General features: G+C 39.0%; 1 protein-coding gene across 2 annotated transcripts in view; it reads left to right on the top strand.

The window, feature by feature from the left end:
* UNC13C (unc-13 homolog C) overlaps positions 1-26,382 on the top strand; it is a 515,697-nt gene that overhangs the window by 268,277 nt on the left and 221,038 nt on the right. For both annotated transcript variants that reach the window (XM_008143163.3, XM_028147779.2), the window contains 3 exons: positions 8,498-8,654; positions 22,614-22,682; positions 24,000-24,089. In XM_008143163.3, the coding sequence (XP_008141385.2) occupies positions 8,498-8,654; positions 22,614-22,682; positions 24,000-24,089 (316 nt within the window). The remainder of the gene's footprint in view (positions 1-8,497; positions 8,655-22,613; positions 22,683-23,999; positions 24,090-26,382) is intronic.

The raw sequence follows: 26,382 nt of genomic DNA, 5'->3' as shown, positions 1-26,382 counted from the left end.
AACATTAGACTATATCATTCCTTCCGACATTGATATCATTGATGCTAATTCAGTAAAATCAAGATTTATTGAGCACCCGTAGAACCCAAACGCCACAGTAAATAAGGCACTACCGAAGGGAGCCATACAGACACATACCCTGACTGAGGCGGTTCAGTAAGGATTTAGAATTGGGTTAATACTTGCCTATCCTTTACCTTTTGAAACCTGGTCTAAGTTCATAACTGCATTTTGTTCAGATATATACTGTATATAATTATGTAAACTATTTATGTACAAATATTAGAGGGCTGTTCTTTTATATTAATGAACTGATTATATTTCACATAAGCTGAGTAGATGGTGGCCCAGCTAATCAGTCATTTTCAACCACCTTACTGATGGATGTGTACTGAACCAAAATCAGTGTTCTTCGTCAAAGTTTACTATTCATAGCCTTCAATCACCTGTCGTCATTCTAGAATAGCATATGCAAATTTCTTTAAAATTTCTGATAAAATGTGTGCTTTTTCAGTTTACAGAAAGTCCTAATGTTAAATAATAATGACTTACAGATTCTTAGATGCAATATGAAAAAGAACTTAGAATTTGCCCAGGTGAACCCCCCCTCAAAATCTCTATTACTGCATCCCTGACCAGTCGTTATTGTCCCTCTGCTTGCTCATGTCCACTGGCAGGGTTCTCACTCCTTTGGAGGCAACCTACTTTGGAACTGAGTAGCCATAATGGAGTCTGTGATTTGCCATCTGCTCTGTCCCATGTCAGTGGCGGTAATAATTCAGCAGGACACCTTCTATAAAATTTGAGTGCAATTAAAATGCACTCTAAAGTATGTGAAGTGGTCTGCTAAAAGAGAGCTATGCTTAAAATATAATTAAAAATAAATTTAAAAAAAAAACACTCGGAAAGTATCCGAGTAAAAGGAAGTTACATTTATTATAAAATATCTCTTTGAGCTGATTCAGATTTCTTTAGTTTCGTATTTCTTATATTCTGAGAAGCACAATCATGTTAATACAGAAAAAATGGTGAATGTATGATAGTTTAAAAGAGGAGAATCACTCCTCCTTTATCACTTGTATTTTTCTTACCCTTTAACATATGTAAACAACAACAGATGATATTTCTAGATACTTATTGGTATCAAGTGACCTGCAGGTGACTAGGGTCACCTATTATATATCTGTGAACTCACTTTTTACAAAGCTCCTGTCACTCTAGGAACTAGTCTAAAGCAGGAGTCGGCAAATTTTTTTCTACATACGGCCAGATAATAAATATTTTCTGCTATGTGAGTCATGAAATCTCTGTCATAACTGCTCAACTCAGCACTCCTAGTGCAAAAACAGCCAAAGACATTAAGTAAACAAATGGGTATGGCTGTATCCTGATAAAACTTTACTTTAAAAACGAAAACTATGGACTAGGTTTGGCTGTGGGCACGTGATTGCCAACTGCTGGTCTAAAGAGGGAAAGCAAGGCCGACAGGCGGGAGGAAAAAGAACGCCCGGTTTTTGTGTGATAAATTGACCATTGCACTTTGAGGATAACACAGTGTGGTAGATTATCTCTACTCGTGGTTATACATTTGATTTGATATTGATATTTTTATTTTCTAAATGTTTCTTTTAGTGTTAAATATGAACCAAGATGGCCTTAACATTTCCCTCAGCTGGGCACAACTCTATACTTCCTTCTGCCTGTCAGTCCCTGCTCTCCCCCTCACCTTTGTCCTGGCAGAATCCAGAGACCTAACCCCAGAGGCTCTCACCTCCCTTTTCTTAGAGCATTTACTTTGGAAATATTAGAATTGTAAATTCTTTCTCTGACCTTTTAAGATGGAAACTTTTAACCTTTCCCACTCGGATGTCAAGTGTGACGGACGGTTATTGAATGTATCAATAATTTGAAATATAAAAAAATCCAAATAAATAAGTTTGTATGAAAAGAAACTCCAGTTTTTTATTCTACTGCCACGCTTTGTAAAATCTGGGGTATTTAAAAAATTAAACCCCGAGTAGAATAAAGGAATCGAGAAAAAAGCAAGCGAGTGCAAAGGGTTAAAAAGACAATTGCCAGTTTTACAACCCAGGGCTGGCTTTCTCAAGGATATGGGAGGGCCAGAGCTTTTGAATATAATCATCAAGAAAATAGGCCCCTGTTTCCCAGTCTCCATGGAGGGTTTCTAACTTGGGTTGGGGCCTTGCCCAAGTTGTAATGCTTCCTCCTGTCATGAGGATAAGAGACAGTTTACTTTTCCTTTGGGTAAGGCCAATTAGCAAATACAGATGACTAGGGTTCCTCTAACTCAGAATCCCTACCCTCCATTCCCCACTTCAGGTCTTGAAATCTTTTCCATCGTTTATGTCAGTAAAGTTGAGTTCAGACTGAATTCTGGATTTTCTTTCATTGAAGAAAACTTTCCTAATTCTGTCCCCTGTCATTTTTGCTTTGACAGCACCCATCTGACACCATACATATTTATTACAACATTGGCTATATTCCCTTAGCTCTACTGTACATCACCATGATTAATTTTATAACTAGAAACTTTTACTTCTTCATTCCTTCACTTTTTTCAACCATCACCCTAACCCACCTCCATCTGGCAACCATCAATTTTTTCTCCGTAACTATGAGTTTGTTTCTGTTAGTTTGTTTTGTTTTTTTTTAGATTCCACATATAAATGCAATCATATGGTATTTGTCTTTCTCTGTTTGACTTATTTCACTCAGCATAATACTCTGTAGGTCCATTCATTTTGTTGCAAATGGATATTTTATTATTTTTATGACTGGCTAATATTCCATAGTATATTTATACCATATCTTCTTTATCCATTCATCTATCAATGGACAGTTAGATTGCTTCCATATCTTAGATATTGTAAATAATGCTGCAATGAACATAGGGATACATATATCTTTTCAAATTAGTGTTTTGGTTTTCTTCAGATAAATACCCAGAAGTGGAATTGCTGGATCATTTGGTAGTTCTGTTTTTAATTTTTAAGAAACCTCCATACTACTTTTCATAATGGCTGTACAAATTTATTATCCCACCCACAGTACACAAGGATTTCCTTCCCTCAACATCCTCACCAACACTTATTTGTTGTCTGTTTGATGATAGCGATTCTGACAGGTGTGAGGTGATATCTCATTGTGGTTTTGATTTCTATTTCCCTGATGATTAAATGATTTGAGTATCTTTTTGTTTTCCATTGACCATCTATATGTCCTCTTTGGAGAAATGTCTATTCAGGTTCTCTGCCCATTTTTAAATCAAATTGTTTTGGGGTGCTTTTGTTGTTGTTGTTGTTGTTTGGTGTTAAATTGCATTAGTTCCTTATATATGTTGGGTATTAGATATATCATTGGCAAATATCTTTTCTCATTTAGTAGGTTATCTTTTGGTCTTGTTAATGATTTTTTTTGCTGTGTAAAAATAATTTAGCTTGTTCTAGTCCAACTTGTATGTATTTTTTCTTTTGTTAGCCTTGCTCAAGGACACATATCCCAAAATATGTTGCTAAGAGCAATTTGACAATCTAATAACACTTAAAAAGTATTACTATCAATGTAAATATGATGTCTTCATTTATTATTCATTGATGATCATTAATTGAAAATTAATTTTTATAGAAAAATACACATTTTATGTTGATGTTAATTCTATGTATAATCATGTTTATAAGAATTGTATTTATTCCCACGTTCTCCTGGCATTATTTTTCATGTCAGACATTTTCAGTTGTCAAAAGCAAGCAGAGTGGAACTGAAAATTATATTTATGTTGATTTAGGTATCTGTTTTACCATTTATGTTGCATTTGAGTGTTTTAGAAAATATTATGTTGATTATTCCTAATAATTTGGATAAGTTTCAGAATACTGACATTCTTCTGTTAGGTGCAAAGTATAACTTGAAGAACAGCTTTTGACAATATTTTCCATATAATACTCTTGTATTTGAAGTATAACTTGAGTCCTAACCTATTGTTGGCCAATGAATAACTCAACAACAACAACAGTTTATTAATAACCAACCATATCTTTGAATTTAAACTGGGTGCCTATTGAATCAATATTTTTCTGTTTTTCAAAACCTTGCTTCAGGGGACCAGAAAACCAAACAATGACAATACTCAACTAGACATGGCCAGCTTATCTCAGAAGAATTTGCTCTTAATTTTTAAACACACAAAATTGGGGAATTCAACTTTAAGGAAGAAACATGTGTCCTATCTGTGTAGTAAAGATACTTATAAGTTTGGGAAGGAACAAAACTGCTTAATTCTTCTGGATTTTACTATGCACCATGCGATCAGAAAAATAAATCAAATTAGTGTTGTTTTTTTAATAATATTTAAAGTCCTCTTATGCTTAGCCAAGTCCCCAGGTAACTTCATAACCTTCCTCTTACATTAAAGATTGCTTGGTTTCTTTAGGCATTCTCCCATATTTTTTAAGATAAATTTGGAGCACAAATAAATAAGAGGAAAGTGTGTATTAACTCAGAGCGTCTGGTTGTTGAGTTTTCCTCTTGTGTATTTCTTATCATAAGAAAGAGGCTGAATCGATTTTGCTAGTAAGTAACCTGACTGTTAATTCGGAACTGCCCAGTCCTCAGAGTTCCTCCTACTTATTATAAATCCTCTCTCCTTTTACCACAGAACATTTTCTATGAGGACACTATTTATTAACCCTATTTGCTGCATAACAATGCATCCTTTGTTTTGGAGCATTCATAAGAAAGAGAAAAGGGATTGCAGTTTTCCTCTTTGTCAAGTGTTTGATCAAGACCAGGAGGATTTGTTTTCATATGGTAAATGCACCCATCCAACTAAAATGAGAGCAGTTTTCCAGTTTATGACAGTGATAAGGAGCATGTGATCTATTTTTCAAAGGAGCACGCTATCCCATGTATCTCACACTATGAGGTTGGGCATAGATCCTGTTTCCAGGTTGAGAATTAGGGAATCCTTGATGCTTTTCATTTATTTATGCAAACGTATGTTTTTAACAGTGTTCTGACAGACCAACTGTTCACCCCGGAACACATGCAGGAAATTTCATGTCAAGCATTAAGGTTTAAATTGTCCTCTGGAAATGATCTCTGTTGAGCAAATACATTTTAACTGAGTACTTAATGAGTCTTTCGTTTATTGTAAAATGAAACCCAAGGTTTCTTACAAAATCTGAGATTCCATTAGGCTACATAGTCATCCCTCTGTAATCCTATATAATAAAAGGCTAATATGCAAATTGTCCCCTTGACAGGGAGTTCAACCAGGAGTTTAACCAGGGGAATGGGGCCTGCCAGCCAACCACCTGCATCCCCTCCCACTGGCTGGCCCAGCCCAATTGGCCACCATTGGGGTGGACAAGCTGGATCCCACCTGTGCACAAATTCATGCGCCATGCCTCTAGTACCAAATAAGAGAAAAGTATTAGGTTAATTTTTTTTCTTTGGTGAGCTTAACAACCTATATTTTGGCACTAATCATCTTACTCTAATTCATATTTAAACCACAACTGTTGGGATATAGTTTACTTTAATGCCACTAGTCTATTTTAGCTGCTTGAGCCAGGATCCTGCTTTCTAAGGAGATTGCTGCTCAATTAAGTCATTCATTCCTTTAAGAAATATTTATCGAGTGCCTACCATGTGCCAGGAAGTTCTCTAGGCACTGAGGATACATCAGGAACAAGAAGGCAAAGTCCAGATCTTCATAGAGCCCACATTTCAGAAGAAGTAATGTATTTATTTGATAGACACTTTCTAAGTATCTAAGAAAGAGGACTTATACAGGGCAATGGGATTTAATAATAAAAGATGGCTCTTGTACCCACTGAGTTCCTAATTTAGGGGGAACAGGAAGAAGAAATTAAAAAATAACAAAACAGTATAATAGAGATATGCATGTGTGCTATAAGAACATAGGCAGGGGGCAAATTAAGGCATATATGAAGAGAGGTGTCAGAGCTCATGGGCCACTTGCATGTCCCATTGACTTACTATCCAATTTTGATCATTTCTCTGAACCCTATGCATTTTATTACTTTATTTCTCAAAAACCTCTGTAATTGAGCATCAACAATCAATAGCACCTATGAAACACTGATGCTTTTGACCAAAAAAGAAGTGATCCTTAAAAGTTCAAGCCCCTCTTTAGCGACAAGGATGAATAAAACATTTACTCATCACTGAAATGCATGCTACTCTGAATTCTCTGGAGCAAATGTGATAAATACTGTTTTAGTATATTTCTAACATCAAGAATACAGATATTCTTTCCTTTCATCTTGTATTGTTTCTCTGAAAACCCTTATAAGGGTTTAAGAATCACTATCTTTTTGGTGCTGCTTTCTAATCACCCTGCTATTGTGGCCATTAAAAATAGTTGAGAGATTTTAAAATCTGTTTAATCAAAGGCATTTTCATCCCTTGAAAACCACAAAATGGGTGTCATTAGGGACAGTTATCCATGAAAAGACAGAGAAATTAGATAATTTTTTCTCCATTATGATACCGGCAAAACAATAGCGAGCTGAATCCACATGTGTTATTTGAAGTACATACACATGACTTCCAATATTTCCCAGTCATATTTTGAGAATTAATGGTTGACAATGTTTTGGCAGTTGCTTCAGCCAAGATGCCTAATAACAATCTCATTATTGCCAATTCAAGCATTGTCTTTTTGGAGTTTGTTACTTCAACTTTTCGCATGAAACTGAAATTCCATTGTGCTAAATTGATTTGACACTAACCCTACTTTCTTGCAAAAATGAAGTCAAGTGATTTTAACATTATCAATTAATTGTTTTTAATTAAGTCTGTGTAGGGAATTGTTACGCATTTCCAGAAATTATAGTAGTATTGTTTGACCTATTTTATTTGAAGGTATGCTTTTTGAAGGGGTGGTTTGCTGCAAGGATGTACTCTGTCATTTAAATTGCTAATTGTACTTTTAATCCTGTTTCATCTCTTCCCCTTAGGATAATTTAAGTAGTATTGGAACTGCACCCCTTAAAAGGAAATGATTTTCAAAGAGATGGTTAGAAGCAAAAAAGCAGACCTTGGCAGTAACCACATATAAAGAAAGGGCGCACAAGCTCTGAGGCAGACACATTGCCAAAGTGAAGACCATGTACAAGCCTGTTAGCCGAACACTCAGAAAGTCAAAATGCCTCAGGCATTGCATAATCCACAATTATGGATTGACCTCTAATTTGGGCCTAACAAACATGATTACTTATGAGTAGTTGGGGGGAGAAAGAAATGCAAAATCATAGTGCTAGAGAATTTAAATTTCTTTTTTCAATATATTTATGTAAATTTGTAGTATTTAATAGATATTAATAAGAATTAATTTAGTGTATAATAAAGTCAAAATATTTACCCAAAGGAAGCAATCAGTGATAATCTAATTCCAGGGTTAAACTGCACACGTCATGTAACTCTCAAGTTATGTTTGTTATTCATGATCCTCAGAGATCCACGTTTAAAAATTTAACCTACTTTTATTAGCTGGTATTGTCACAAGCTCCAGGAGAGTGGCCTGGCTGAGATCTAAGAGAAGCCACCGTTAGCAGGACCACCAGCCATTTCATTTGAGGTGCAACTCAGGCCATTTCCATATGTATGTGCACTCTGTGCTTGTACTCAGTAATACAAAATCCACTGAGGTCTAGGAGGAGGACACGTTACTGAGGTAGGACAGCAACATAGGTTCAGATTATGTACTGAAATTTCCTTCCTCCATGCATAACTTATCTTTTCACTTTCATCCCTAAGCTGTGCTTTCAATGCTCAGGTCTTTTGTTATGGTTCAGATGAAACGGGTTCTCTTGAGAGGAGTAACAGAACTGAACACTTATTGCTTCTGATGTGTGTCTATGATACTATCATTCAAGGTTCAAAAGGAATGGTCTTTAAGTATAAAGCTGGCATAATCCAACTTGCCCTCACTACTCATCTGTTGGCTTAATTAAATCCTGGCTTTAGCAAAATGGGAGACAGAACTGCTTATGAAAGATAATCCTTCCTGACAAAAGCTCACAAGCTGGACTCCAGGCAGATGTTACATTTACTTGTTCAGTCACTGTGCAGTATGAGGAGGGCCTCGTGCTTTACCCATGAAATGAGTGGGAACACGGTTGCTGGGAAAAGGAGATGCCTGTGTTATTGCTTCCCCACGGTGCTGGAGTCCTCTGGAAATTGCACTTTCGGTGTGTACACACAACACTCTCACAGTTGAAAGGGTTTATGCACCCATCCCTGTGGCAAATCATATTCTAATTAAACCACTTCACATCTGTGAGTGAGAACTTGGGCTGAAATTGCTTTCTATTTCAATTAGAGATATGGGAGTTTTTGGTCCTTTTCACAGATGCAGTTGAGGAATTATTTAATTGCTGGTGTTAGAGGTTATGCTATTGTTTGAATTATGTGGCTCCTGTTTAAAGGGCTCGATGTTCTTGTCTTGCAGGCACTTCTCGTGTCTGTCTTCTAAATACATGTGCCCTGGTGTCCCTGCCATCATGAGCACCTTGCTGGCGAATATAAATGCTTTCTATGCTCACACGACAGTTTCAACAAATGTGCAGGTTTCTGCCTCGGATCGATTTGCTGCTACCAACTTCGGTGTAAGTATTGTTTTGTTAATTATGAAATTTCTAGTAGCTTATGGGAATTACATATTAAAGGGGCACTGGACTCCAGATATTCTTGGAATCTCATTGCAGAAGGTATATCTTAGGGAATATTAATTACATAATTGGGCTAAAGCTTAAAGTCCATTTGAAACATATTCAGTGAAATAATTTTGACAGTCAGTAAGCATCTTCATTAGATGAAATCTCCATATCTGGAATGAGCTTTTTCAATGGGGGAAAAACATACATTTTGTGAGAGTATTGGTATTTTGTAAGAAATTCTCCATGTATGCAAATTTGGGATTCACCATTGCAGACACTTTTCCCTGGTAAATATGAGCTTGGTTGACTTCTCTATTAGGCTTCATTTGTACTTTCTGTTGGTTTCTACTGGTACTGATGGATAACAGCATATCTTCTAAGTAAAAAATAAATAAATAATCCTATATAATAAAAGCATAGTATGCAAATTGTCCCCTCAACTGGAGTTCTTCTGGGAGTTTGACAAGGGGGCAGGCTAGCTGGGGGAAGGAAGGGAGGCCCTGGCTGGCAGCTGGCAGCTGCTAGGGACCCTATCAGTGCTCGAATTTCATGCACTGGGCCTCTAGTAGATGTATAAAGAGTCTAACAGAACTATCTGTATCTAATTAAGATTGTCCACATGAAGTATTCAAATGCATTAAAAACGCATTGAAAAATAAAAGTGCAGGGATCCTGTGGAATCTCATTATCTACTGCCCCTATCACTGGAGCTCATTCTCTATAAGCATTAAATTAAATTGAGCCTGGCCATTGTGGCTCAGTGGTTGAGTATTGACCCAAGAACCAAGAGGTCCCCCGTTTGATTTCGGGTCAGCAGCCAATCAATGTCCCTCTGTCATCGATGTTTCTAGCTCTCTATACTTCTCCCTCCCCCTCTCTCAAATCAATAAAAACATATTTTTTAAAAATTGAAATTGACAAAACTGGAAATAGGATATAAATTAACAGTAATTTTAGTAAAGTGGTAAAGATCTAAACTAAGAATTAGTGGAGATCAAGAAGGAAGAACAAATTTCAGAGCTTTTCAGGGTATAAAATCAACTTCACTAAGTATCTTTAAGGATGTGGACAGTGAGGGAAATGGAAAAATGCCTGGAAAGATTCCCAAGGTTTTGGCCAGGGCACCTGGGTAGTCTAGTAGCTCTATTCAGTATCCCTGAGAGACAGGTATTTTTCCATGAGACTACAGTTACATTTCCCACTGAATCTCCAAATTGGTTTACTGAATAGATTTTGTGATTGATCATGGTGTTAGAAATCAAACTGAGGACATTATGTGTCATAGAGTAAAAAAATGAAACCCAGCAAATAAAAGGGTGTAAAGCCAGTAGGGGGGAAAAAATGTGCTGCTGTGTTTAGTTTCTTATCTTTTTCATCTAAAAGAAAATGCATATGAGGTAGATAAGATTAGGTGGGATGAATCAAAGGAAAAAGTGATTGTTATTTAATGACAAGTCAAAATAAACACTAGTAGAAGAAAACTCTATCTATGGAGGAGTCATGGGATTGGAGTTTGTACTCAAAATTAGTCAGTTCAGTCATTTAAACCTATTTCTCAATCTGCTCTATGTGGACAAGAATTATTTCTTTAACATGTTTCTCAAATTAAAATGAGGTAAGAGGTGCTAAGCCAGTTTGTAAACATTGAAAGTTCTCTATATAATAAGATATGAGGATTGCATTTCTCCTGCCTTACCTATAGTCTAAACCAAGCATGTCAAACTCTCGGCCTGCAGGCCACATGCGGCCCACAACAAATATTTTTGCGGCCCAGCCAATATAACGGTGTGTAAGAAACATTTTAATAAACATTTCATAACTTAATTTTTACAATATCCTGTTATACATAATTATAACGAGCTACAGTGTTCGCTAATGACTCATTACTATAATCGTGTTGCATTCATTTCCCTTATGCCCCTTGCGCGCAGGCGTACCATTTCTCTCCACTAATACTAGCAGTGAATATTTTAGCAACTGATGGCCATGTCATTACTCTTGGACTGACTTATTTGGTATGCACAACAGGAAATATTTCGCTTCTGGAGAAAAGAAAAATAAGTTTATTTGGGCTACACTTAGTAATTTGTGCAGTTATTCAGTGTCTGGTAAGTTAATGTTCAAGAGAAAATATTAATTTTTATTAAAATGTTATATTATTTTATGCTAACGATTACTCATTTATTTCAGCCCTTTGTATTCAGTATGTCTCTATCGAAATAAACCTACATTTCTATGAAAATTGAAGCTTTTGGTTTTTTTTTGCAGCCCACATAAACTTAAACCTGGTTTATTTGGCCTGTGTTAGCCTTTAAATTTAACATGCTTGGTCTACACAGTACACCACCAGGTACTTTTGTTATACAGTTTGTCTCTTGCAACAGTTGGGACCAAAGAACATTCCCTAACCAGCCCAAGAAAATACAATCATGAGTCATACCAGATCATAGAGTAGTTTTGTTATAAAAACCTCGTCTTGGTAACAGCATTGATTGTCCCAGGATTTTACCTGTAACATAAAGCGTTCAGTGTTATGAAATTGTTTTGCTTTTAATATTCTGCCTGGGAACATTGTGCAGAATAAGCCAACCTTGTGGAACACGGAACCACTTACCACTGAGAAAGAAGATGTGTTTACATGATTAATATCCAACGTAAATGCTACCTGGAGGGAAATAAGTAGCATGCTTTTTCACTTCACGCTGACCCAAAGAAGAGAAACCAAATTGATTTCAGTTCTTTTCAGTGTTTTAGTGGCAATATGGTTATAACAAACGTCATTTTGTAAATCCAAATGACTTATTGTAGAGGAGGTTTCAAAAAGAAAATCTTTCTCAAACTACGTCTGGATACATCCGTGAGATGGTATGCAAATGTAACCATATTTTTCTCTACCTATTGAAAATAATGTTATTTGTACAATATATGTAAGTAAAGTGTCTCCTACGTGCACTTTAAAGCTTGGCATTCTTATTTACCTGACTCGTGAAGCTGATACTGTCACTTGTAACTTAGGAACACCATTATATTGGCCTTTCTTTATCCTTCACAAAGGTGTAACCCAGATATATTGAGTCTTCAAAAGGTAAACCAGTGGGAAAAGTTATTTTACTGATGAGGATTTTAAAACAAATACTCAAGGGAAGAAAACCATTTTTGTGTACAGGTATTATTTGAAGTCATAGTTTAGATGAAAATATTCAAGAATAAAGTGAAACAAACAGAACTTTTGGGGGTGAAGAGGATGGGCAAGCAAATTTTGCTAAGGAAAATGGTTAAAGAAATTGAACAAATATGATAATAAAAATGTTATGCTTACTATGAAAGGCAAGGTAACTATTTTGAGAAAAGGGCAGTATATAGCATTGCCAGGTGTTGCAAAAAGAGTTCAAATAATATAAGGAAAGAAATGAGCCTACTGGATTTGGCAATTAGGAGATCATTGCTTAGTGAAACAGTTGAGGTTAAAGTCTAATGTCATAGCGTTCCTCAGTGAAGGACGGAGATGAATAGTTGTGTGAACTAGGGTTTATTTATTCACTAAAATATAATGTAATCATTAAAGTCAAGGTTTTAAAGAAAAGTTCATATAATTGAGCAATGCCCATGTTATAATGATAAATGAAGAAAAGGATACAAAGCTCTAAATAAGACAGTAACCTCTATTTCCTCACCAACTTTTACCCTTGTTTTCACATTTTTATGATAAAATTTATACAAAATAATGTAGAAATGGAGCAAGGCTTTTAGGGATGAGTAATATTTTTTGATGTCCAAGAAGTAGTAGAAAAACTACCTCAGGCATGGGAGACATTTGAGGAAAGGAAAGGAGAAGTAAAGATGCAAAATAAGTTGAAAGAAGTTTGTGTAAGGTAGCCTGCCTACTGAGTATGGCAGATAGAATAAAAGATGAAACTATAAGACGGTGCCGTGTTCTTGGGTTGATATTAAGTTGCCCACTGAAATGTTTGGACTTCATCTTGAGGCAAAGGGTATACTTTGATAGAATTTTTTACTTAGATCGCTCTTTAGAGGAAATATTACAGGGTGGGGGGGAGATAAAATGAATATGAGACAGACAGAGTTCAGTTGTAGTAATAGAAACCATCCAAGCAACTTTAAATTGAAAGGGTTTTGGCACAGAGAATTAGATGCTTATAATTATCATCTGAGGGACTGGAGGAGGATCCTTCTGTAATAATTCTTAAAATATCACAGTGAAACTAATTTGCAAGAGAAGCTATGAGCTTTCCTACAGTCAGAAAGATAAATCAGAAGTCTGCTTCTATTTACAATGCAACAGTCTTGATAAAACCACAAAGCTAGAGACCTGGGACTGAGAAGTAAATATCTCCAGGACTTGACTTAGCAGCAGAAGTAAACCAGGAAGCAGGAAGTGGGCCTCCACTTCATGTCTGCTTCCCAAAGGTAGTAGCTTCCATGCATCTAATAGGCAGAAACTAAGATAATTGCAGAAACCTAACTGCAAAGGAGTTTGAGAAATACAGCATTTAGTTTTCTAGTCTCAAAACTACAGGGAATCACAATGAAGAAAGGAGAAATGAGTAAACCAGTTCCTGGTATTGAACACAGAAGGACTAAATGGAAATCAGTGAGGAGGCTGATGCGCTAGCCCTGGTGAGACAAAGTAATGCTGCATCTAGACAATGGTTTAGAGAAAATGAAGTGATGGAAGATGAAACAGAGGGCCGGAGACCATGGGATACCAGGACACAGGCTTTATTGGCGATCACCCTGCCTGCCGCCTTCCAGAGGAGGAAAGGGAGAGAGAGAGAGAGAGAGAGCGCCGGGGTGAGAGTGCCTTTTAAGGGGAGGAAAAGAGGGGACGGGGCTTAGGGCACTCAGCACATGCTGATTGGTGGTTTCATGTAAGGTACCTGGTTAGGGGCCTAGGGATTTAGGAATTGGGGGCTTAGGGTACATGGCAGGTGCTGATTGGTGGTTCAATGTACAGTCCATATAAGGTGTTCAGGAATGTCCAGCTGCAGGTGGAGTTTACGTCATACTCTGTCCATCAGTTGGGGGAAGGGAGGATCTATCATTCCAGGCTTTTGCTAATATTAAAAAAATTGAGAGTCCGGGCAGGGTCAGGGGATGAAGGTCCGTCTTCCATAGCTACTTCCTGCTGAGCGGGGGCGTCGTTAGGGGCGTCTACCCGGGGTCTCAAGGATTCTTGTGTTAGGTTCTGAATTCAGTGCCAGATAGATCTCTCCCACCTTCTGGTTGGCGAATGCCTGCATTCTGTTCTGCAAAAGACTAGAAAACAGCGCATAAGAAAGGGGGCTAAAGAGCAAAATTAAAGGAATAGACACCAGTTGGCCTAATGATGGGAGGCTGGACGAGGAGTGCAGCAGCATAATTTATCCAAGAGACTGGTTGGTGAAGTCTTGAGAGCGATCCTGTTGAGTCACTTGGGAGGTAGAAGCTGGTCCTGAGGCTGCCACAGCGTCACTTGTCTGGTTTTGCTGCTTTTCTGGGCCTGAAATATAACTGAGACCTAGATGTTATTTTTAGGGGGAAAAGAGTAGGGTCTCAGTTGCCTCACTAGTGATATGAAAGGGGAGAATAGGTTACCCTGGGAGTGAGGTTCTTGCTTTCCCAGTTTTGCCCCTTGCTGGGCATCCACATGTTTCTTGTAGGTCCTGAGACAGGGTTTCAAAGTATGGGTAGAGCAGTGGTTAAGCTCCCTGTGGCAGTTCCAACTCCTGCTGTGATGCTGAGGGTTAGGAGGAGAGGGATGATCTGGACTGCCCTTTTGTGTCAGATATGATGGGTTACGGGGACAGGTAAAGACTGATTATTGGGGTTACATTGGGTGAGAGATAGATGAAAGTACAGGTTCCTGTCCAGCTGATGGGGAGACAGATATATGTGTTTTCCTCACAGAGGAAGAAAAATCCCTATCATGGAGACAAGCTGAAAGGTGTAGGGAGAAGAGGTGGGCTAAAGGGATGAGATTCCTTTTTCTAGTTCCACAATCTAAGCTGAGAGGGTGGTCACCATGGCGCTGCCAATAAGGGGTGACAGATGAGTGATTGAGATTGTATTGCAGTGAAAGTGGGAGGGAAAGGGAAGGAAAGGAGTAGTGAGAGCCAGGGACCTGGATGGTTGGATAAGAGGTTAGACACTGAATATTCTGGTTTAGCTTAAGAAGTATCCAGCAACCTTGTCCTGCCAGGCTTGGAGACTGAAGCCTCACTTTCTTGCTCAGAGTAACTTCTTTCTTTCTTTTTATCTTTCTTTCTCTTCTCCATCTCATCACATGCACAACCTTCACAAAAACCTTCACAATTTCAAATTAGCCTTCAAACCTTCTTTCTATGTCCTTCAAAAATGCATAACCATGCCTCAGACCTTCTATTAAGTATTTCTAAACATGTCTAGCAATCAATGTTTCAGTATTATGTGCTAGAAAAGGCAGTGGGGGAAGGAGCAGGCTCCGAAGCCTGTTCCCAGGCTAGCCAGGCCTCTAGCCGCTTGAGTCCCAAATGGCCACATTCTTCCTACAGATAATGATCATAGAGGAGATAAGGAGATAAGGCGTTTACAGTCCCAGGAATGGCTTGGCCTTTTGGGGTAAGAGAGTGAAACTGAGGTAGGTGACTGTGGTTTGGGACAACTGGGTTTTAAGAGGGGATGCATGGTAGCCCCGGCCGGGCACCGAGGTAGAATGAAAAAAGAGTGAATGGGGGAATTTAGTAAGATGCAGTGTAGACATGAGGTGGCTAATAGCTGTGAGACTAATCTGTCAACCTCCATAATAGAGACTGAGGAGGGGACAAGGGTCCCAGTGAATTCAGAGAGGGCAGAATAAGTGGCCCTAGTGTCAATTAAAAAGGAGATCGGCTTACCTGCCACCACAGTCATTCCCCGAGGCTCTGTCCTGGTGATGTAAGTCTGTGGGGCCCTGTCGGGGCCTGGGCAGCTTCTTCAGTGGCCAGTCCCAGGAGGTCTGGGAGCTCCAGGCCGGATCCAGAGGGCGGCCATGCTGGACTGGCTGAGGCCAGACCTGGAGGGGCCAGGCTACAGTCTGATTTCCAGTGGCCTTCCCTCCGCACCTTGGGCAGGGCCCAGGTGGGGGTCTCGGGTTGGAGCAGGAGTTGGCTCAGTGTCCTTCCTTGCTGCATTAGAAGCATGGGCCCGGAGGAGGCTTAGCCCCTGACTTACCCTTGGTTGGAGGACCGGCACTCCGTTTGGGGTTTGTGAGAGTGGTGGCTAGGAGCTGGAAGGCCTCCTAATGGGCCTCCACCTTGGCCTGATCTCATCTTTGATTTTGGATTTGGGTCTCCTTGTCTCTATTATTAAAGACCTTAAAGGTTAGGTTAACGAGGTCTTTTTGAGGGGTTTGTGGACCTGCAGTTGCGGCATATGTCGGGGAGTAAAAATGGTCAGGTCAGTGGGAAAGGAAACCTGAGATGCCTCTCAATCTGTGAGGCTGGACATAGACTCAAAGAGTGTGCCCTCAGTTCCTGCTGCCTTCCTCAGGGGTAGAGTGGACGCGAGAGTAGAAGAAGCTGTTGAGGAAGGCAGTCTTTGGGCCTGAGAATGAATGTTAGATGGGAAAGGCTGTTTTAGAGCTCAGGTTCTCAGGATTTGGGCTCCGGGACTGGGGAGAAGGCGGCTGCTGGTTAAGAGGGTCTGAAGAGAAAGAGCCTAGACGTTTTTCAATTTGAGAAAGGTCAGAGAGTGAGAAGGGAAATGGCCAGCCACCTGTGAATTTGTTTGCTGGAGGCCACAGGAGCGGAGATTAGGCAGAGAGCACAGGGGGGGGGGGGGGGGGGGGGGGGGGGGGGCGGGGTGGGTTAGAATTCTCAGAGGTAGAAATGCCCCATCCTGCCTCCCATAATGAGGGCGGGACCAGGAGGGACGTTTCAGGGAGACTGAAGCTCAGGAAGCCAACACCCTGAGGGAGAGGAAGGGCCTGTAAATGCAGCCGCTGCCGCTGGTCAGTGGGCAGGACCAGTGTGTGTAAAGGAAAAAAAAAGCTAAACGCTAAACCAAGGACTCCTGCACTCCAGCGTTGACCTGGGAAAAAGAGTGCTTAGTCAGAGAGGGGCAGGTTTAGGATTGTAAGGAGGTGGCGAGATTAAGACACGTGGAGAGAAACGATCCGCTGGGTTGAAAGAGTCAGAATACAGAGAAAGGGGTTTGAGAGGACAAAGAGGACTTCCAGAGGAGGATCTGATGAGTGGAACACGAGGAATAAAGCAAGTGGGGAGAGCGGGAGGATGGGTGGGGAGGGGAAAGCCTGTTTCGTAGGAATCTCGAATGCTTCCCAATCCGGTGGCAAAAATTATATATTGTGGCCAGGTAGAGCTTCTTTGAAGTTACGAGAGGGTTTGGATTGAGGGGTTCCCTTGACCGGAGGGAAAGGGCCACCGAGAAGTTGGGGAAGGAATAAGAAGCGTCCTTCTTTTCCCTCTGCCAACCTGTAGAAAAAAGGACAGGAGAAGGTTGCAAGGTCGTCACCCTGAACCTTTCCCGTGGAGTAGAACAGAGTTTTCCCGGCCAGGTACCTGGGCTTTCGTAGAAAGTAGAACGTAAAACGTAGAACGTAGAACGTAGAACGTAGAACGTAGAACGTAGAACGTAGAATGTAGAGCCGTGTACGGGAAACTCTGAGGCCTTTCCAGGTCAAGGGAACCGGGAGTGGGGGGTGGTTGGGAAAATCCCTGAAGCCTACCGGTTAGAAGGAAGCGACGAGATTCCCACGTGTCCTGGTACGGCAGGGTTCGAGGAGTGTTCTGAGCAGGCCAATCGACTCAGAACCATGCCGCCGAGCAAAGCCAGAGCAGGAGTCAGAAGCTCGGGGCTAGGTTCGAGGATAGTCCATGCTCACCCAGGTTCAGCACCATGATGAAAGATGAAACAGAGGGCCGGAGACCATGGGATACCAGGACACAGGCTTTATTGGCGATCACCCTGCCTGCCGCCTTCCAGAGGAGGAAAGGGAGAGAGAGAGAGAGAGAGAGCTTGCCGGGGTGAGAGTGCCTTTTAAGGGGAGGAAAAGAGGGGACGGGGCTTAGGGCACTCAGCACATGCTGATTGGTGGTTTCATGTAAGGTACATGGTTAGGGGCCTAGGGAATTAGGAATCGGGGGCTTAGGGTATATGGCAGGTGCTGATTGGTGGTTCAATGTACAGTCCATATAAGGTGTTCAGGAATGTCCAGCTGCAGGTGGAGTTTACGTCATACGCTGTCCATCAGTTGGGGGAAGGGAGGATCTATCAGTGGCAAAGGAGAGAATGAATGTGGAAAACATTTGGAAATAAATTATTTCTTTATGACTTGCTTAAGCGATTAGTTCTAGTTTTTGTGCTGTCTAAACCTTAGACTATTTGGTAAGACTCTCATGAAGAAGAATGTAAAATTGTCAATGAAAAATTTGATATACATTTACTATTTATTTCTAATAAAAATAAATCACAGTGAGGTAGAAGTTATTATGACAAATTCCACAAATATTACAAATTCCAGAGAAACAACATAATATTTTTATTAATTAACTTCCTGACACATGTCTATAAAAGTTTGTTTTTACAGTTTTTGACTGCAGATGCTAGATCACTTCTTCATATGAAAAAAACTCTGAAATATCCTTTTTATTGATAAAAAGATAATTCACTCTTATCTAGCATATTTGATCAAACTTTAAAAATTGATACTTTAGAAAGGTTTCTTTCACTTTCATAATTCATTGATAATGGCCACATACCTTTCAATGATTTATCAAACTTGAGAATACATTTATTATACTTTTTTTCTTGTGTGATGTCAAAGCAAAAATTGCACCCAGTGAAGTTAAATAGTTAAGGAAGACTTCACTTAAAGCTATTGCAATAGGGAAGAGAGGCAAGCTGAAGCTCAACTCCCCTGAAACAAGGGCTAGAATAAGATAGAAAAAAAGTACATGAGGATATTAGGGGGAAGGTTGATCAATAGGACATGTTCAGCATATTGAGTTTGTAAAAGTCTTTCTGTGGCTAGGCCATCTGTGTTTGCTAATTGACATCCATCAAAATTAGTCTCCTACCCTCCTGCCAAGACTGGAAGATAGGAGTGCTATCTTTTTAATGCTTACATTTCAAAGGAATGGCTCTCAAGTACTTGAGAAAGACATTAGAAGCTTATAAAACTGGTAAGAGGCATCATTTAAAAAGATTTACATCTCAAAAGGGTACAGAAGAAATGTGCAATTATAAAGTTTCTAAAGAAAATACTCTAAAAATAAAAAAGGGAGGTCAGGACCTAGAGTCAAGAACAGAAGCCTGTGTAAAGCTTAGTCAAACTGAGGGAAGCATCTGAGCTCTCTTGGTCAGTGAATAATAATATCTCACTGCTTTTCAAGTTTACCTGTGGAGGGACTTCTTAAATGCTCTTTGAATTGATGACATTTATTAATGTATTAAGATGTTTATCCTTGATAGCATCATTGTAGTGGCATTTTATAATGTTGTAGAATCTCTGTTGGTATAGAAATATTTCTCTCTTTTCCGTGACCAGCACGGCTAGAGAGCAGACAAGAGTCCTGAGTAGGGCAACGGGGGATTGAGGAAATGAAAGAGACAGACACAGAGATAGCCAGACACACAGATATACCCCTTCCTTATAAGAGCTTTTCCTTCCATAGTTCCAGGATCCTACGAGACTTACTAAGAATGCAGTTGTGCGGTAGCAATGGCTTCCCCCTACTCAAAAGCTCCCCTCTGCCCAAGGGCCAAAATTACTGATTTTGTATGCCTCATGAGCTAAGATTGGATTTTAGATTTTTTAAATTGTTAAAAGAAGCAAAAGAAGACTATTATTTGTGGGACATCAAAATGATATGAAATTCAAATTTCGGTGTCCATATACAAAATTTTATTGGGGAAAAACCCAGCCCCATTTGTTTATATATTGTTTATGGGAGCTACTATGGTACAACACAGAGTTTGATAGTTGTGACAAAGGTTACAAAGCTGAAAATATTTACTATATGGATCTAGTTTTTCTTATCAACTAGTTAAATCTACATTTTTGATAACTGATAATATTTAGTATTCTTGTTATTGATTTTGCTCCTAGCAAATGCCAGACATGGAGTCCTTACCCAATGCAAAGAACTGAATAATATGGCAGTTTCTGACACAGTGGCATGCACCTTAGGGCAGTGGTAGGCAAATTCATTAGTCAACAGAGCCAAATATCAACAGTACAATGATTGAAATTTCTTTTGAGAGCCAAATTTTTTAAACTTCTTCTAACGCCACTTCTTCAAAATAGACTTGCCCAGGCCACGGCCTTAGTAGAAACAGTCTTTAATCACCCAGTCTTTTATTCTTCAAATCACACCATGCAGGCAGTAGGCCTCCTCTGCTCCTGCAAAGGCAATCGCACTCAAGTTGAATAGAAATACGGAAGTTAAAATTAAATTTTAAGCTGTCCTGCTGTTTAAAGGATCTCTATGAAAATTTAATCAGCAGTGCACTTTTAATTTCACATTATCTGATATTGTTTGAGGTTTTGTGACAAGCCTCACAGTGTTCTCCACAGTTTTCTATTTATCTTGAATGTAAACTTTCCAGCTGGTTACTGAAGACCTAGGTAGAAACCACATGTGTGATCTGTAAAGTCAGGGTTTTGTTCAGTGTCATGAAACAGAAACTCAAACAAACTTAACTAAATAAGATTTGTCCCCATGTAACCTAACGACAGAGGTAATAGGAACCCAGGGCTACTGTAACTGCTCAGAATTGTAATTTTTTGAAAGGGTGGGCAGACATGGCAAGGGTGAGGTGTGGAGACTCCTAGCTTCTTGCTCCATACACTATTGTTCCATTTATTTAGCTTTTCATCTTATAGCCACAGGATGACTGCTTTACCTTTTAGGATCTAGTCTATGTTTAAGGTGGGAAAAAGGAAAACACAAAGAGCAAATGGGAAAAAAACTAACAAAGACTTACATGTCAAACAGTAATACAGCAAACACTGTCTGCCACGCACTCTTTTGAATCTTTCCAAATAGTAAGTCATTGATAATAGGCTAAGTTCACCCCCTGACCTAAATCAGGCTACATGGTCATTCCTAGAGGCAAAGAGGTCTGGGAAAGTGGGCACCTTATAATGGACACATTTGACTCATGCGATTCCATTAGTAAGGAAGAGTGGAAGAATGGATATAGAGCAGACAACCAGAATGGTTGGTCCTAGTGTATATAATAGGGCCAGTGATTTTGGCCAGAGCATAGTTGACTAGGGTCACGTCAGATGTCTTGATGATTTGTATCAATCACAGAGGTCAGATGAAGAGGTCAGAGATATGACATGAACATATTTTCTTTTATAATCCTATTTAATAAAAGAGTAATATGCAAATGGACCATTACTCCAACACACAAGATGGCTGCCCCAATGTGGTCAAAGATGGCTGCCCCCATGTGGACACAAGATGGCCAGCAGGGGAGGGCAGTTGGGAGGGACCAGGCCTGCAAGGGAGGGCAGTTGGGGGCAATCAAGCCTGCAGTCATTGAATAATTAACTTTACTATGGACTAAACTGATGATTATAATAGCTCTCTTCTTTTTTTTTAATTTTGATTGAGAGCAACTGATCCATATGTATGGGGGAATAAAAGGTTAATAAAAGACAGTATAAGCCAAGTCCTCTCCTGGGAAGGTATGATGGAAATGGAAAAGAAAAATTTAATACAGTCAACTCAACAGTATTTTTCAGTAATTTTATAGGAGAGTCTTATCCACTGAACAAGTGGCAAACTTCTGAAAAGCAAGGTTCATTTATCAGATTCTTTTATTGCCTCCATAAGAGTTAACACAGAGGCAATATTCAAACTATGTTCATGAATGTGTAAACCTGATAAATTTTCACTTTATTCAGAAAATTGAAATTTCAACTTAGGAACAATTCATCAACTCAATTGATATTCAGCTCACTTCATCAAGATCAGTAACTTCAAGGGATAAGAGTTCTATACCCCATGAATCCATACTGTATGTGAAAATATTAGAAAAAGTTTTCACTTTTGCCAGTATCTTCAAAATGCATTTTAGTATTTACAGGATATTAATGTAGGCAGACACATTTACTATCATTTACTCTTACCTCCATATACTTTTTATTTTAAGTTTTAGTTAGAAATCTGAGATTCAGAATGGTGGAACTATCTACCTATAAAGTTCATGCATAAGACTGATATTTTTACTCAATGTTTTTAATCCACACAACTTCATCCTTATGTTATTAGCAAAACTTCTTATTCTTATCATCTTCAAACCCCTCTATGAAGAGGTTGGTCCAATACCAACACAGAATCAAGGGGAAGCATTAGTGTATTGTTGTTGTTTTTGCCCGATATTTTATACTTTTTTTTAGTACTAAAACATAAACATAAGTTAAAAGCAATCCTTTCAGATTGTGAAGTCTGTACATGTTACCAAAAGGAAAATGCTTTTTAAAATTGTTTTTGAAAAAACAGCAGCTGTTCCCACTTCCATAGGTGGGAGAAGTATTAAAAAAAACCACTACCATTTATTTCTGGGGAGGTGGGCTGGTGTGTGTGGGTAGAGAGATGGGTTATATTTTCTCTTCCTGACTCATATTGTCATGAATCAGTACTGTGACAATTCATTTGCTTGCATTCTTTCTACAGTACATAATTCTCTGGATACTTTCTCATTCATCACAGAGAGCCAGTGTGACTTACTGAAGGAATGTGAATTTGGTATCAAAGAGACCTTATTTTGAGACACTGCTATGTCACATACCAGCTCTAAAATCTTGGACAAGTCATTGATATTTTTGAACCTTGATTTCTATAAAATGGGGACAATAACTGATAGTGACCATTTACTTCCATTCTCCTATTTTGTGTTTTGTTTTTTTTTGGACAGAGGGAAAGATTCATAAAACTACTAGACCAGTTGCACAACTCTTTAAGGATTGACCTGTCAAAGTATAGGGTATGTACAAAATGATTTGACTAAAAGTAAATATTGTGCTTGGCTCAGATGATTTCTTGTCATATTGTAAAAAGCTATTCATTATGTAATGGAAAAGCAAAATATCCTGATTATGGGATCTCATTTCCTGTCACACTAGAAGGGTCTACTAAATACACAAGCATTTGTCCCTTGGTCATGTACCTAGCCCCACATAAGCCTACAGCAATACTGTGTGTGTGGCTTAATTTTATGATTCTTTCAATAACCATCAGATTGAGTGGCCGTCAGATAATTTATGGAGTATATATATGGCCCAGTCCTCATCTTTAAAACTCATTCCTTGTTACTGAGATATCCTGCTGATGTATCCCTAGCTTTTGAGATTCCTATGGGAACTTGCTGCTTAAGGCATTCCTTCTAGATCTTTGAAGCTGTGCAGAGTTCATTGTCAATAATTCTATACTGTCTTTCTAGGTGAAACACACACAAGCACAAAGATATATATTCATGCATAAATATAAATACACACATACAGTTTTCGTTACAAAAAATAATTATAATTGTTATTCACAAAAAAACTATAGTAATAATGATTGCATTCTTTAACAGTTTACCCTAAACATCTTTTTATATCTGCACACATGTATTTCTCCTGTATCCAACTCTCAGCCTCTTGTTGATGGACATCTTAATTGCATATTTCTAGAAATTATAATACCAAATTTTGTCAAAATCACCCTTTATATTGAACTGGGGCCAACGCTATGAGAAGAGAACTGCCATGCCAGGCAATGAAAAGATATTTGGGTATAAACATCATTTAGATACCCCAACTCTGCTCCAGTTCACAAATAGCTAAAAGTTACCTATGACTTTTTCCAGATAGCAATTTAAGAAGCTAGTCTGAAAACATCTCCATTTTTGTTGACATATCTCACCAAATCTCAGTGATAGAAACGTTTTGTTAAAATCCACAGTACTTCAGGGAGAGACTTTGCAGTAACGTCTTATTTTTTAAATAAAGCTTCTTTGTGATTAAAAGTCATGTAGCACATGTAAATATTCTCAAAGTATTTTTGAAAAAAATTACCTATATTGAGGAAATTATAAATGTTTTCAAATATATGCTGTCATCCTCTCTTTTAGTAGCAAAGCTGTTAAATAACAAGGAATAATATTGCAGTCATAATATTGTTTTGTATATTTTTATTGGATTATGGGAATAAATAAAAGGATATAGCTTCGTAAGACTAAGAAGAGTATATTTCCATACTTTCTGTGATGTTTTACATTAATGCTGATAATTTACCCATTTTCTGTTTCCTAATTAACCAGGAAAACTTTCCTGCTGGCAATGCTGAAAGACTGCAAGACCTGAAATCAACTGTGGACTTGCTAACAAGTATCACCTTTTTTAGAATGAAGGTACCTTATTTTATTTCTGACACTGACTTAGTGTGATACAACACATTTATTTCCTGGTTAAAGTCTGGTTTTACCTTTCATTTTGATTGAAGTATAATTTGTATACAATTTTATAATATTTTCTGGTGTACAACATAGTGTTTCGATATTTATAAGTGATCACCATGTAGTCACCATACAGTCACTACAGTATTATTGATTATACTAGAGGCCCTGAAATTCGTGCACTGGGCGGGGGGGAGGGGGGGAGTGTCCTTCAGCCCAGCCTGCACCCTCTCCAATCTGGGACCCCACAGGGATTGGGCCTAAACTGGCAGTCGGACATCCCGCTTACAATTTGGGACTGCTGGCTCCCAACCGCTTGCCTGCCTGCTACCCTGATCACCGCCTAACCACTCCCCTGCCAATACCTAACTGCTCCCCTGCCTGCCCGGTCATCCCCAACGGCTCTCCCCTGCCAGCCTGGTCGCCCATAACTGCCCTCCCTTGCTGGCTATCTTGTGGCAGCCACCTTTAACTACATGGGGTAGCCATCTTTGACCACATGGGGCAGCCATTTTGTGAGAGGGCCGAGGTTCAATTTGCATATTACCTCTTTATTATATAGGATTCTGTATACTGTTCATTACTTCCATGTGACTTATTTATTTTATAATTGGACATTTGTACTCCTAATCCCCTATACCCATTTTACCCATTTCCCCACCCCATCCCTCTGTCAACCACTAGTTGGTTCTCTGATTCTATGAGTCAGCTCCTGTTTTGTTTTGTTTGTTCATTTGTTTTGTTTTTAAGATTTCACACATAAGTGTAATCATATGGTATTTGTCTTTTTCTGTCTTATTTCGCTTAGCATAATACCCTCCAGTTTTATCTATGTTGTTAAAAATGGCAAGATTTTATTCTTTTTATGGCTAATATTCTAGTGTGTGTGTGTGCGTGCATGTGTGTGTGTGATACATTTTTTTATCCATTCATCTATCTGTGAACACATAGGTTGCTTCAATATCTTGGATATTGTAAACAATCCTATATAATAAAAGGCTAATATGCAAAACGACAGAACAAACGACTGGTCGCTATGGCGTGCACTGACCGCCAGGGGAAAGACGATCAACACAGAAGCTGCCCCCTGGTGGTGAGTGCACTCCCACAGGGGGAGCACAGCTCAGCCAGAAGCTGGGCTCACGACTGGCGAGTGCAGCTGCAGTGGCAGGAGCCTCTCCCGCCTCTGCCACAGTGCTAAGGATGTCAGGCTCCCACACTGTGAGAGGGTGCAGGCCGGGCTGAGAGACCCCCCTGAGTGCATGAATTTTGTGCACTGGGCCTCTAGTGATGTAATGAACATAGAAGTGCATATGACTTATCAAATTAGTGTGAGTTTTTTTCTTCATATAAATATTCACAAGTGGAATTTGTGGGTCATATGATAGTTCTATTTTCTGTTGTTTAGTTTTCCTCCTATCTCCTTGGCTGCTTTTTTCCAGTCTTCACCATTTTTTCCAGTATTCACTGCTTTGTTCTTCCTCATTTGCCTGATGTCGGAGGGATAGAATTTCCCAGAGTTTATTTCTTGGACCGCTTCTCTAACCATGTTCCATTAGTGTCATTTCTTTAAATTTTTTTCTAAGCTAATAATTATATATATATATATCTCCAAGGAATCTCCACAACTCTAGACTCATTTATCCAGATGTCTACTTGAAATCTACTTTTATGCATGACAGGCTTTCAATCTTAACCTCTCTGAAACTGAGCTCCTGATCTCCCAAGCAAAGCCTTGCTCATCTAAGTTGAGGCCACCTCCATTGTACCAGTTTCTCAGGCTAAAACGTTGGGATCCTGACTCCTCTCTTTCTCTCACATCAATCATATAATGTCAGCAAATCCTGCTCTTCATTTCAAAATTAACCCAAATAGAATTTTTTTTTTATAACAGCCAGCTCCTAGCTTACCACTGTAGTCCAAGCACTGTCTTCTCTTGACTGGATTACCACAATATTCACATCACTGGTCTTTTCTCTTATTCTATAGCCCACCTTAAGACAGCATAAGGGAACCACTTAAAGGATAAGTCATTTTGCTCTTCTACTCAAAGAGTCCAATTTCTTTTCACCTTGATCAAAGTTAAGGTTCTTTCAATAGCATATATGTGGTTTTTTCCCAGTCCCATCCTCTTACTTCTCTGAGTTCATATACTATTGCTGTATTTATTCTACTCCATTGAGATACCTCTTATCATCTCTTCTCTATTTTTTCTTTTCAACATGCATCATCATCTATATAGATAAAA

The sequence above is a fragment of the Eptesicus fuscus genome, chromosome 5 (genome assembly GCF_027574615.1).
Source record: "Eptesicus fuscus isolate TK198812 chromosome 5, DD_ASM_mEF_20220401, whole genome shotgun sequence".
Classification (NCBI taxonomy): Eukaryota; Metazoa; Chordata; class Mammalia; order Chiroptera; family Vespertilionidae; genus Eptesicus; species Eptesicus fuscus.
The sequence above is the reverse complement of the archived record's forward strand: the minus strand, read 5'-3'. Positions and strand labels throughout refer to the sequence as shown.